The following is a 14,416-nucleotide window of genomic DNA, read 5'->3' on the forward strand; positions in this document are numbered from 1 at the left end:
CAGTTCAGCTCAACAAATATATAAGAAGTGCCTTCCAACATACCAAGTCCCAGAGGTACAAAAATGGGTAAGATAAAGAGGTCCACATTTAAAAGTTGTTTAACTTTGGGCAAGTTACTTACTCTCTCTGACTGCTATTTCCTTACCTGTAAAATGAGGACAATCATAGTGCCTTCTTCATAGGGCTGGGTGAGGATTAATAAGATAATACACATAAAACTCTTTGTACAGTATCTCTGTAAATGTCAATGTCAACAATGAGAAAGATGATAATCTTTGCCTTGAAGGAGTTTACCATTTAATGGGAGAATTGAAGAATAAAAATTATCTAGATGAAGATAGATAACCAAATGGTTTTGGAAAAGGTAGAGAAGCAGTTTAAAATTAAAAGGCTTAGGAAGTTAGGAGACAGAGAGTTAAGAGATTAGACTTTATTCTCTAAGACATTAATTATCAAAATGTGAAACAACCACCACCTTCATCAGTCTTACCTGGGGTGCTTATTCAAATATGAATTCTACCTCTGTCTTAATTGGTCATTCAGATAGTGGAATACTATACAACTGGAAAATAAATAAACTCTAGTTACAGGTACCACTACAGATAAACATCAAAAATCATGTTTGCTTGGTATGGTGGCACACACCTATAATCCCCGCTACTTGGGATTCTGAAATAAGAGGATTTCAAGTTCTAGGACAGGCTGGGTAACTTAGCAAGACCCTCTCTCAAAATAAAAAAATAAAAATAAAAAGAACTAAGGTTATAGCTCAATGGTTAGAGCACCCCTGAGTTCAATCCCTAGAACCACACACACAAAAAAAGGGAAAAATCCTTTTAATTAATGTGTATAACTTCTATATCTTTTCTTATTTCACAAGAAAACACACACAGGTGAGGTGTTGTACACCTGTAATCCCAGTGGCTCAGGAGCCTGAGGCAGGAGGATCTCCGGTTCAAAGCCAGCCTCAGCAATACAGCGAGGCCCTAAGCAACTCAGTGAGACCCTGTCTCTAAATAAAATACAGAAAAGGGAGGGGGGTGTGGCTCAGTGGTTAAGTGCCCTGGGTTCTATTCCTAACACCAAAACACACATACACACGCACGCGCACACACACACACACACACACACACACAAAGAAAATGATGTTCTTGTAAAGACTCATCTTTCCCTCTTAAATCTCATGAAGTTGAGTTATAGTGAAAAAAAGACAATCTAAAGTGTCTGAACCCTCAACAGACACCAGGCCAGTACCCTTCATTCTCTCGATTATACACACACCTTCTTATTTTCCTTTCAGACAAAATTTCAAAATCCCCTCCCCTTGTATATATCTTTTTGTGTATATGATGCTGGTAACTGAACCCAGGGCTTGCATGCCAGGCAAGTGCCCTACCACTGAACTACACTGCCATACCCACTTATGTGTAACAGTGCAAATTAAATGTTCAAAGGTTACAGGACCTCCCATCCATAAATAGCCAAACTAGGACCTGCTGTCTGAATGGAGGATGCCCTGCTACATTAATAATGTTCATATAAACATGTTTATTTTCCTCCAGAAAAAAATGCTTCCACAGGGTGTGAACATTTTTACAGCTCTACTTACTTGATGCCAAATCATTTTCTAAGTGAATTGTACCAATTTACACTGTTATCAGCAGTAAATGACTACCAATTTCACCACACCCTCATCTTTGAGAAACAGTGTTGTTAACATAATTGATGATTCTTGTGTATTATTTTAATTTGCATAATTATTAATTTAATTTGCATAATAATAATTGCTTGTAATGTGATTATTTTTGAAATTTGTTCTTACTTTAGCTACTTTCTTGTAGTCTGTCATTAACCATGTGTGTCCTCAGAGCAGGATGGAAAATAAAAACTTGGGGCTGGGGATATGGCTCAAGCAGTAGCGCACTCGCCTGGCATGTGCGTGTCACTGGGTTCGATCCTCAGCACCACATACAAATAAAGATGTTGTGTCCACCGAAAACTAAAAAATAAATATTAAAAAATTCTCTCTCTCTCTCTCTCTCTCAAAATAAAAATAAAAATAAAAACTTGACCATTTGATTTTGAGGAAGTTGTTTACATTTTTCCTGTTATCTTCCTCCTCCCACCTTTATTATTTTTTTCAAATTTCTTACTTCCTAAGCTTCTGCATTTATAGAAGCATCAGAAACTACAGTTAAGTCAATAAACAAAAGAGTAAAATCACCTGTATCTCTCATTCTATATAACCACTATCATTTGTTGCATATCCTTTTAAACTTTTTTCTCTTCCAGCAATATACATAAATATATTATCTAATCTTTCTGAGCCTATTTTCTCATCTATAAAATGAGGATGCTGGTCCTTCATGTTGATAATTAAATGATCTGGCATGTATGAAAATGTTTTATAAAGTACAGGATGCTGTTCAAGTGGAAGTTGCCACTCTTATGTCAAAAATAAAATTTAAAAAAATCTCTTTATTCCACCAAGCAGATGATGACACTTTGTTCCCTGAACACAGCCTGCTGTCTAGAGTACAGTTTCTTGTCTCTAGAAGGACTTCTTACTTCAATTACTCCTGCTGAACTACTATGAGCTATTATCCACTCTTTTTTTTTTTTTTTTTTTTTTGGTAGTGCTGAGGATCAAACCCAGGGCCTTGTGCATACAAGGCAAGCACTCTACCAACTGAGCTATGTCCCCAGCCCTTCTTTTTTTCTCTTTGAAATACTGAGGATGGAACCCAGGCCTTGCATATGTGAGACAAGCACTCTATCATTGAGCACCAGTCCCCCTCCCCGATCTTTTAAATTTAAAATTTAATAAAAAATTGTGGTGCTAATCTGTAATCCCAGAGACAAGAGGACCACAAGTTTGAGATCAGCCTCAGCAATTTAGACAGAACTTGTCTCAAAAAAAAAAAAAAAAAAAAAAGAGCTGGGGTTATGACTCAATGTTCCCAGGTTTTAAAATAATAATAATAATAATGACTGAGGATGTAGTTCAGTTGTAGAATGCCCCCTGGGTTTGGTTCAATTTATAAAACCAAGATAATAAAAAGATTTTAAAAAGAAAGATGCTGAGCCAGGTATGGTGGCATATGCCTGTAATCCCAGAGACTTGGGAGGCTGAGACAGGAGGATTGCAAGTTCAAAGCCAGCCTCAGCAATGGCAAGTTGCTAAGCAACTCAGTGAGACCCTGTCTCTAAATAAAGTACAAAAATAAGGCTGGGGGTGTGGCTCAGTGGTTGAGTGCCCCTGAGTTCAATCTTTGTTGGGGGGGGGGGGGTGGAAAGAAAGAAAGATGCTCAAACCAGAAACTTGTTTTTTTACTGAGCAGGGCTTTTGCACTGAATCTGTCACTTTTTTTTTTTTTTTAAGAGAGAGAGAGAGAATTTTTAGTATTTATTTTTCAGGTTTTTTTTTAATATTTATTTATTTATTTGTTTAGTTTTAGTTCTCGGCGGACACAACATCTTTGTTGGTATGTGGTGCTGAGGATCGAACCCGGGCCGCACACATGCCAGGCGAGCGTGCTACGGCTTGAGCCACATCCCCAGCCCCTCAGTTTTTTTTTTTTTTAATATTTATTTTTTAGTATTTGGTGGACACAACATCATTGTTTGTATGTGGTGCTGAGGATCGAACTCTGGCAGCATGCACGCCAGGCGAGTGCGCTACCGCTTGAGCCACATCCCCAGCCCCAGAATCTGTCATTTAATATGGGCTTAATTAAGGTAACTTGAAGCATGCTACCTTCAGCACCTAATCCTTGAATCTAGGCCCTAACGAGGCCTGTCCTCACTCTTTAGAGTCAGAAGCATAGACAGAAAATATATGAATACAGATCTAACCCCATGTTGTATTTCTCCAGAGTTCTGTACTGTGAAAAGTCAGTTACAACCTGGCCATTTTCCTATCAGATTGGACATGTGACAGTTAACTGGAGTCTTATTATTTTGTAGAACTGAGGATTGAACCCAGGGCCACTCAACCTCTGCGATATATATGTCCCCAGCCCTTTTTATTTTTTATGTTGAGACAGGATCTCACTAAACTGCCCAGGTTGGTAGCATGCCTGAGGCACTGGGTTCAATTCTCAGCACCACTTAAAAAAATAATAAAATAAAGGTATTGTGTTCACCTACAACTAAAAAAATAAATATTAAAAAATAAATAAAATAAATTTTTTTAAAAAAATTGCCCGGGTTGGCCTCAAATTTGTGATGCTCCTGCCTCAGCCTCCAGAGTCCCTGGGATTACCAGCATGCATCACTGTGCCAAGAAAACTGACTGGAGTCTTAAGAAGGAATGTTGTTGCATAGGTGTGTTTTGTCCCCAGGCCTCCCCTGTCTTTGGGTGTGTGTGTCTGTGTGTGTCTGTGTGTGTTGGTCTTTACATATCTCAATGGTGAACAAAGTCTTGCAGTATTCTACATTGCCTTGTTCTGGCAATATTAATGGTGGCAGAAATGTCCCCAGTTGTCTATAATCTCCTGAGAGAGACCCAGTAAGATTTTTTCTTTACTCTATACCTGGAGGAACCTATAGGAAAGTGGCACTCCACAGGGATATCAGTTGTCATCCAAATTCCAATCCTAAAGAGAGTGAGAAGTAACAATGAGGAAAGGTATTTATAACCCCTCTCACCCCAAGTGTTCACCCATTCTCCACCCAGCAATCTGGTCCCTAAGGAAAGAGGAGGTTCCATCCTCTACCAAGGATGGGGCATTTTTCCAAAGAGGTTCCACTTGAACTTTTGGATTGTTGTTTGGTTTCCGCTCTTTGAGAAGGCTGGAGAGAAGGGAGTTAGGCAGAGAGAAGGCACAATCACATGAGCACACACCCACACACAATACCTCTTCATGACTTCCTGGCTTTGTTTATACTGTTTCCCCAACTTGTGCCCTTTCTCACCCTTTCCTTTGGTTGTCCCTGGAGGACTTGTTTAAATAATACTTCTTCTAGGAAACCTTGTATGATCCAGTAAAAATTGACCGTTTTCTTTCTTTCCTTTTTTTTTTGGTGGGGGGGCACTGAGTCTTGACCCCATGGGTTCTATCACTGAGCTACAGCCCCACAACCTTTTATTTTTTATTTTGAAACAGGGTCTTGCTAACTTATTAAGGCTGGCTTCACGCTTGCATTCCACCTGCCTTCCTGAGTTGCTGGGATTATAGTCATGCATCAACTGTTCTCTTATCTGTGCTTTCAGATCTATGTCCTGATGTCTGAAAGCTCCTGGAGATTGCTTTGTCATCTTTGTGTCCATTACATTCTTTGGTGGATGTGGCTTCTCAAATCTTTCAACTTGGCTTTCTAGGTAGCTAATACCTGGATGGAAGTGGCACATCAGTGGAGAGTAGGGTTCACAGACATGGGCTTTGGGTCAAGTGCAGTTTTAATGCTGGCTAATTCACTAACTACTTTATAATCTTTGGAAAATTAGTTAGCTTTTCTGAATCTTAAGGACTTATCTTTGAATTAGAGAATTCTACTTCAAAGACCTATCGTGAAGGTCAAATGAGGCGATGCACATACTTAGAACTGAGTTTACAGGGCACTCATTACAAGTTAGCTACTGTTACTTGCTTTCTTGTTTGTTAGGTACTAGGGATTGAGCCCGGGCACTTAATCATTGAGCCACATTCCAACCCCTTTTATTATTTTATTTTATTTTTTTGGTACCAGGGATTGAACTCAGGGGCACTCCACCACTGAGCCACATCCCCAGCCCTTTTTTATTTTATTTAGAGACAGAGTCTCACTGAGTTGCTTAGTGCCTCCCTGTTGCTGAAGCTTGCTTTGAACTCTCAATCCTCCTGCCTCAGCCTCCTGAGCTGCTGGGATTACAGGCATTTGCCACTGTGCCTGGCCTCTCTTTATTTTTTATTTGTAGACAGGGTCTCACTAAGCTGCTTAGGGCTTCACTAAATTGCTGAGGCTGGCCTTGAACTTGTGATCCTCTTGCTTCACCCTCCCAGGTTGCTGGTATTATACCATGCACCAGAGTACCTTGTTAGCTACTGTTACTTGTGACCCATTGTCATTCCTATATATGTTTAAGAGGCATGCCATGGGGGACCCTGCCTTTGCAGGCTTGTCTCCAGATCAAATCTTAACGTGGAGTTTGATTTTTCTTGTCCCACCTACCTCTCTTTTCTTTTTTCTTTTTGGTGGTACTAGGGATTGAACCCAGGACTTTGTGCATTTGAGGCAAGCACTCTACCAACTGAGCCATATCCCCAGCCCCCAACCTCTCTTTTCTTTATACTTTGGTCTGACCACCCCCTGAGCTCACAATTCCTAACCATGTTTCTTGGTGGATCATAGATTTGATTTATGTCTTTAGCTTAGAGACATCAATAGGAACTTTTGGGCTGTTTTAACCCCAATCATGAAACTAATACCCTACTTCCATTATGGGTGACTTCCTTGCTTCCTCCTGCAACTTCTACCTCTCTGTTTTTGTAAGTTGTCTCTAGGTCAGAACATGAGTATTTGTAAATGTTTGATGGAGATTTCCAGAGACAACTGGGAAGTGAATGAGCAGAAAACGAATGGACACCTTCTTACTGATAAGCTGCCATAAACCAGGCGGTGATGTTTTTTTTTTTTTTTTTTTTTTAAAGAGAGAGTGAGAGAGGAGAGAGAGAGAGAGAGAGAGAGAGAGAGAGAGAGAGAGAGAGAGAGAATTTTTAATATTTATTTATAAGTTCTCGGCGGACACAACATCTTTGTTGGTATGTGGTGCTGAGGATCGAACCCGGGCCGCACGCATGCCAGGCGAGCGCGCTACCGCTTGAGCCACATCCCCAGCCCGAGGCGGTGATGTTGAATGATAATTTGCCAGAGATTTTAGAATCAGAAAGACCTAGACTTGATTCCCAGCCCTGAAACCTCTGACCTTGAGCAAAATACCTGTTTTGAGTGAGCAAACACTCATTTGCCGAATGAGGATAATCTTGCTTTCTTTACAGGGTTGCTGTGAGAAAGTATATCTAAAGCACTAACATGTTCTGGAACACGGTAAACAGTGAGTAAAAGGCTTTGATTACAAACTTTTGTTCCTTTTGAAAAAATGAAGAATTGAAAAAGTATCTAAAGTTATCTTATTGGCAGGAGTTATGTCAGATCCATAAGATTCAGAATATCTGAGTACCTGAAGGACAAGGCAAAATATATTTTCTTCAAGCAAGGAGAACAATGTATAACACTTAAAAGTTTAACAAAAAATAGCTATGTGGGGCTGGGGTTGTGGCTCAGTGGCAGAGTGCTTGATTGGCATTTATGAGGCACTGGGTTTGATCCTTAGCACCACATAAAAATAAAATAAATAAAATAAAGGTATGGTGTCCATCTACAACTAAAAATATTTTTTAAAATTGCCTATGTAGGGGTTGGGGTTGTGGCTCAGTGGTAAAGGGCTTGCCTCGTATGTGTGAGGCCCTGGGTTCGAGTCTCAGCACTACATCTAAATAAATAAAATAAAGGTCCATTGACAACTAAAATAAATACATATTTTTAAAAATTGGCTAAGCACAGTGGTGTACACCTGTAATAACAAACATGCAGGAGGCTGAGGCAGCAGGAACATAAATTCAAGGCTACCGTTAGCAGCTTAGGGAGACTCTGTCTAGAAATAAAAAATAAAAAGGACCAGGAATGTAGGTCAGTGGTAAAGTACCTCTGGGTTCCATCTCCAGCTCCCCAAACAAACAAACTCCAAAACAACAACAGCAAAAATACTTGATTGAATTACTTATCAGCCTATATTTATTACAGGAATTACTTATCAGCCTTTTCTTTGAAGTTGCACCCAAAATTTTTTTTTACTTTTATGAGTTTTATTTATTTATTTTTAATTTATTTTTTGGTGTAGATGGACACAACACAATGCCTTTATTTATTTATTTTTTTATTTGGTGCTGAGGATCGAACCAGGGTCCTGCTCGTGCTAGGTGAGCGCTCTACCGCTGAGCCACAATACCAGCCCCAAAATTGGTTTTTTAAAAATAGTTTTTTAGTTGTCGATGGACCTTTATTTTTATTTACTTATTTCTATGTGGTTCTGGGAATCAAACCTAATGCCTTACACGTGCTAGGTGAGCACTCTACCACTGAGCCACAACCCCAGCCAGCACCCAAAGTTTTTGTGAAGAACCTAATTCTATTTCAATTCAGTTACTCCTTAACTGGGAATCTGATAATCAATTCTAACTCTGAAAGTTCCCTAAGTTCACACATTTGTAAGCAATGTCAATTGGTTTTCTCCTCCTCCTCTTCCTCCTCCTTCTTCTTTCTTCTTCTTCTATGTTGGTACTGGGAATTGAAACCAAGGGCACTCAGCCACTGAGCCACATCCTTAGCCCTTTTTATTTTTTATTTTAAGGGTCTCATTAAGTTTCTGAGACTAGCCTTGAACTTGATATCCTCCTGACTCAACCTCCCAAGTCACTGTATATTACTTCTTTATCTATTTTTCTAAGTTCTAGGTTTTTAAAATATTGATTACAAGAAGGCCTATCCTGATTTCAGAAGCATTTAAATGTGAAAAAAACTTGAGACTTATATTTGAAGACATATGGTTTTTAAAATGCTACTGGGAAACACATGAGGAAGTGATTAATTTTGTCTGGATGACAAGGTGACATTTGAGTCTAGTATGGGAAGTTGTGTAGGAGTTTCCCATGCAGATAAGAGGCTAAAGGGTATTCCAAGCCAAGGGAAACCTCTATTATGGTGCTTATCTCAATCTATTCTGTATATTGCTCCACTCCCACCAGCTTGTAAATTCCTTGAGATCAAGAACAAATTTGATTTCCCAAAATGACCATATAGCTTGTTATTTTGCCATTTTTTACTAGTTCATTTCATATTTATTAATTTTATTCATATTTTTATTTACTGAAAAAACAGTATTTCTCGTAGCTCATTGTAAAAAACTGGTAAATACAAAGAGGCAAACACCACCCCACACAAATTTCTGGCAGTAGTCAGAGGCTGAGGCAATGAGGTTGTTTGTTTGTTTGTTTTTAGTACCAGGGATTGAACCCAGGGGCACTTAACCCTGAGCCACATTCCTAGCCCCTGCCTCCCCACCAACCCCCTGCTTTTTAAATTTTTTTATTTGAGACAGCGTTTTGCTAATTGCTTAGGGTCTCACTGAGTTTCTGAGGCTGGCTTTGAAGTTGCCATCCTCCTGCCTCATCTTCCTGAGCTGTGTTGAAGAAGTATCTCAAGTTAGAATAGAATAGTTAGAGGACTATGGCATCTGGAAATGCAATGAGTTTTGAAGTCTATAACATAATATAAAGAGGAGCTTAAAATGACAGCTGGAGCTGGGCGCGGTGGCCCACGCCTGTAATCCCAGCAACTCGGGAGGAAGAGGCAAGAGGATTGCAAGTTTAAAGCCAGCCTCAGAAATTTAGGGAAATGGTAAAGAACTCAGTAAGACTTTGTCTCTAATAAAATACCAAATAGGGATATCGATGTGGCTCAGTGGTCGAGTGCCCCAGAATTCAATCCCTGGTACCCAAAACAAATAAAAAACCAAACAACTGGCATAATGAAAAGAAGATTCTGGGCTGGGTGTGGTGGATTACAGCACACCTGTAATCCCAGTGACTGGAGAGGCTGAGGCAGGAGGATCACAAGTTTACAGGCCAGCCTCTTCCCAATTTAGTCAGACTATCTCAAAATAAAAAGCACCCCTGGGTTTAATCCCCAGTATCCACCCCCTGACCCCCATCCAAAGGGGAAAAAAAAATAATGGCTCTCAAAGTCTGCAGCTTCAGATGTGGCACTGAGAATGGAACCCAGTGCCTCATACATGCTAGGCAAGCACTGTGCCACTGAGCCACAACCTCAGCCCCAAGACCTATTTTAAATATATAGTTTCAGACTTAGGTTTTTGAGTTGAAACCTTACCAAGTTAATGCATGGAAGTGGATCATCTAAATTTCATAATTTTTTTTTTGTACTGGAAATTGAATTCAGGTGCGTTTAATGACTGAGCCACATCCCCACCTCTTTTTTTTATATTTTATTTAGAGACAGGGTCTCACTAAGTTGCTGAAGCTGGCTTTGAATTTGTGATCCTCTTGCTTCAGCCTCCCAAGCGGGTGGGATTATAGGCATGTGTCCGGCTAACATCATTATATTCATATATATATATATATATATATATTTTTTTTTTTTTTTGGGGGGGGGTGGGTAGGGGTGGGGGTGGGGAGCTACTAGAGATTGAACCCAGTGGTATTTTACCACTAAGCTTCATCTCTGACTCTATTTTTTACATTGAGACAGTCTTTATCACTGATCTACATCTCTAACTCCTTTTATTTTTTTATGTTGAAACAGGGTCTTACTAAATTGCTGAGGGTGGCTTTGAGCTTGCAATCCCCTGCCTTAACCTCCAAAGTTGCTGTGATTATAGGCATGTGCTACCTCACTTGCCTAGTTTCATTATATTTGTAAGTATATTTGATTTATAAGGATTACAAAACTTTGGAAAGTTTCTAGGTCAGACAAGTGAAGGAATTAAAAAGAAAATCTAATATTTTTAGGTTTAGGTTAAAATTACGTTTAGGTTATAAACATAATTTTAAATGTTTGATGATGCTGGATTTAGTTAATGAATGGGATAAAAATTATTTGGTTTCTAAACAGTGATTAGTAAAAAGTGCTAGACTTATAAATAGAATAATAAAACTTGTAAGCTTTATCTAAAAGCCTAAGAAGAATACTCCAGGCTCTCTGGCACATGCTTGTAGTCCTAGCTGCTCTAGATGCTGAGTCAGGAGGCTTGCTTGAGCCCAAGAGATAGGCCAGCCTTGGTAATATAGCAAGACCCATCTTAAAAAACAAACAAAACAACTAACAAAATCCCCACCAAAATAAAACAAAAAATCTTAATAAATAAATAACTTTTGATTTTGTAGCTATAATAAATTAAACCCTTGCCCCTTTTTTTTCCATGGGGATATTTTGTTCTTATAAGATTTTAAGTATTTCACTTCCGTAGTTTGAGGGCTGGGGTATAGCTTAGTGGTAGAGTGCTTGCTTGGCCATGGGTTGAATTCCCAGCACTGTAACAAAAAAATTAAAGGAAGAGTGAACAAATTGAAAATGGCTGAAGCAAAAAGACTGGTCAGCTTGTAAAGAGGTTTATTTGGTATGCTAAGGAACTTGGACCATATTGTGACTGAAGTAATAGGAAAAGTATAGAGTTGAAAGATGAACACATTGCATTTGCACTTTGGAAAGAACACTGTGATAACTTTGAGGGTCTAGTTGGCAGAAGGGAAAATAGAGATGATGATAATCTAAACAGTGTAATCACAGGGGCATAGAGACAAAAGCAAGACATTTCAGAAATAACACATGTTAGATGTAGGGCATGAGACAAGGAGCCTGGTGTGTCTCACTGAGAATTGAGTACTTCCATTAATAGAGACTATAGCAAAAGCTGATCAATGTTTGACACATGGAATTTGAAGTATCTGCAGGATAAACAGATAAAAGTGCTCATTAGACAGTTGAATACACGGAGGGGCTTCCCGACAGTCTGGTCTGGTGATAGATACTTAAGGAAAGAAAGAGAGAGAGAAAGAAAGAAGAAAGAAAGAAAGAAAGAAAGAAAGAAAGAGAGAGAGAGAAAGAGAGAGAGAGAGAGAGAGAAAGAAAGAAAGAAAGAAAGAAAGAGAGAGAAAGAGAGAGAGAAAGAAAGAAAGAAAGAGAAAGAGAGAGAGAGAAAGAAAGAGAGAGAAAGGGAGAAAGAGAGAGAGTCTAAGGGAGAAAGAGAGAGAAAGAGAGACTCTCTCTCTTTCTCCCCTCTCTCACTCTTAAAAAAAAAGAGAGAGAAAGAAAGAGAAAGAGAAAGAAAGAAAGAAAAAAGAGAAAGAAAGAAAAAAGGGAGGAAGAAAGAGAGGAAGACAGGAAGAAAGAGAGGAAGAAAAGAAAAAAGAAAGAAAGGAAAAAGAAAGAAAGAAAGAAAGAAAAGGAAGGAAGGAAGGAAGGAAGGAAGGAAGGAAGGAAGGAAGGAAAGGGCTGGAGTTGTAGCTCAGCGGTAGAGTGCTCACCTAGTACGTGTGAAGCCCTGGGTTTGATCCTCAGCACCACATAAAAATAAAATAAAATAAAATAAAGATATTGTGCCCAACTACAAATAATAAATAAATAAATATTTAAAAAAAGAAAGGAAGGAAGAGAGGAAGAAAAAAAGAATTTTTTCTTCGATTACCATGCTTTCTGGGAGGTTTACAAGGTGCAGGGCATTACCATGCTTTCAGGGAGGTTTACAAGGTGCTAGGGAAAGAGGCATCCCCAGTAGGGCAAAGACCCCCTTCAAACAAGAACTTTCAAAGAAAAACGGCAGGGAATCAAAAGTAAGTTTGGGTAAACATATTTCTGCTTTAAGAATCAACGTTTCAAAAACGTGAGAGACCGAACAGTTCTACTCTGGAGACTACTGGCAAATCTGGGCGGACCGAGGCCAGATTGACAGACTGTGCCGACTGGGGTTGGAATCCCTTACAACAAGAACACACCCTGGGCCATCTGTAAAGACGCCTTCCATGATCCGTGTTGTAGCGGAAGTTAACTTAGGTGGCAGGGCAAGGGAGGCGGCCCAAGGTTTTGATTTCAAGCTACTGACTTCGTGGTCTTAAAGTCTGAGTTGGGGATGGGGCGGTGCCCGGCAGGGCGGGGCTGCAGGCCTGGGCAGCCTTCCTGGCAGAGCCCTCGGGAGCGCGGGCCAGGCGGGCGGGCCCCGCCTCCTTCCTTCCGGCAGCCGAGGGTGCTGCGGGATGCGGGGGAGGGTGGAGGTGAGGGGGGGGCGTATATAGGGCGGGGCCTAGAGGCTCTGGCCACGCCTCCCCGGCAGCTCCGGGCACCGCGGCTGGGCGGGGCCTACGGGGCGGGGCTGACAGCGCCGGGCGAGGCCTCAGGTTCCCTACAGCCCGCGAACTCGGCAGGAGCTGCAGCTGCCGCCGCCCGTGTCTTCAAGGTCTCACCGCTCGTTCAGCAGAGACCCGGGCTCGGCCGCCATGTCCGTCGCGGACGAGGTTGATGGATTGGGCGTGGCTCGGCCGCACTATGGCTGTGAGTGCGGGGCTTTGCTGCGCGAGGGCTTTGGGTATGGGCTCCCTGCCTCCTAGGCGAGGTTTTCCCGGTGGCTCGGCCGGGCGGGTGGGGCAGGGCGGCTGTCGGCTGCGCGGACCCGGAAGAGCCGGCTTGGTTGGGTGGAGGGCTGGAGGCCCGGGCCGGCTTGGAGGCGGGTAGGACCCCGGATGTCTCACTGCCTCGGCCCCCACTGCGGCAGAAGGAGCCCACCCGGCCCCTCTCGCCACCCAGCTCGGCCGAGATTGGGGGAGATGGCCTGGGGTGAGGTGGCAGGAGGACGGAGCAGGGCGTGTCCCGGGACCGGAGACTGGGGCTCTGCTCTGGCTTCTTGGAAAGGTATGCCCCGAGTGGTGCCTGTGAGCAGACTCAGGGTCCTGACTCCCTGGCTCCATGCTAGGCGAGGTGCGGTACGGTCCTGAGCAAGTCACTTCGGCTTTCTCGGGCTTAGTTCCTTCGTCAGGATTTCAAAAGTTAAAGAAGAAAAAAAAAAAAAAAAAAAAAAACCACCGAAAACCTCTAACTTCTTTATTTTCTGTCGTCCATCCTTGGGATATCAATGAACTGCAGGTGGAGTGGTTACCATTGGCTACTGGAATCTACTTTGGGGTCTCAAATTTTTCTATTTTTATTTTACATTATGGAAATAATGGTATTTTTTTTAAAAGGATGATTTTATTTATCACAGTTATAATGTAGTGCCACGTTTGTGAAATTGAGCGTGAGTAAGACCAGGCCCTGCCTTCAAAGAATTTTTTAATCAGATAGGTGTACAAGCTAGTGATAATAAGGTGCAATAAAGACAAGAGGTTCGATAACAGGCGTATAGAGTAATGTGAAAATGGGTTTAGGGTAGTCATTGTAAACATAGGTGGTGACATTTGAATTTTCTTGAATGAAACTGTACAGAAAAGTTTGACAGATGGGGCAAGAGACCAGACTCCAGGTAGGGTGTGGAAGAGTACAGGTACACTGTGTGTGTTGTGTGTGGAACTGAGTGGTGTGGATTGCACAGTGATAGGAGGAAAGGGGAAAAGTTTTAAAAGTAGTGGAGGTCAGATTCGAAAGGCCTTCCCAAGGAGTTAGAAATTTAATACCCTGGATGCTAGTGTAGGAGGCAGGTATCTTCAAGGTTAAGCCCTTGGGTATAGAAGGCTGTCTGCATTTGAACCCAGGGCCCTTCTCTTAATTAGCCCTGGAGCTGAGCTCACAGGCCTCAATTTCCTCATCTGTAAAATAAGAGCTGATAATCACAGGATTGTTGTGGGCTTCAGAGAGAGAATGCATGTAAAA

The 14,416-nt window shown here is 41.3% G+C and overlaps 1 protein-coding gene and 1 non-coding gene across 3 annotated transcripts in view; one reads left to right on the plus strand and one right to left on the minus strand.

Annotated features, from left to right (window-relative positions):
- Nucleotides 1–6,175: 6,175 nt before the first annotated feature.
- Trnal-caa (transfer RNA leucine (anticodon CAA)) lies at nucleotides 6,176–6,248 on the minus strand. The gene has a single exon. It is a non-coding gene; the product is annotated as a tRNA-Leu (tRNA).
- Nucleotides 6,249–12,951: 6,703 nt separating this feature from the next.
- The window catches only part of Iqgap1 (IQ motif containing GTPase activating protein 1), a 106,320-nt gene continuing 104,855 nt past the window's right edge, over nucleotides 12,952–14,416 (plus strand). The window contains exon 1 of one of the 2 annotated variants that reach the window (XM_026388240.2): nucleotides 12,952–13,105. In XM_026388240.2, the coding sequence (XP_026244025.1) occupies nucleotides 13,051–13,105 (55 nt within the window). In that variant the 5' untranslated portion in view covers nucleotides 12,952–13,050. Of the gene's footprint in view, nucleotides 13,106–13,435; nucleotides 13,463–14,416 lie in introns of those variants that run through there. The other variant, XM_026388241.2, reaches the window with a different exon arrangement.

This window comes from Urocitellus parryii, chromosome 6 (genome assembly GCF_045843805.1).
Source record: "Urocitellus parryii isolate mUroPar1 chromosome 6, mUroPar1.hap1, whole genome shotgun sequence".
In the NCBI taxonomy this organism is placed as follows: Eukaryota; Metazoa; Chordata; class Mammalia; order Rodentia; family Sciuridae; genus Urocitellus; species Urocitellus parryii.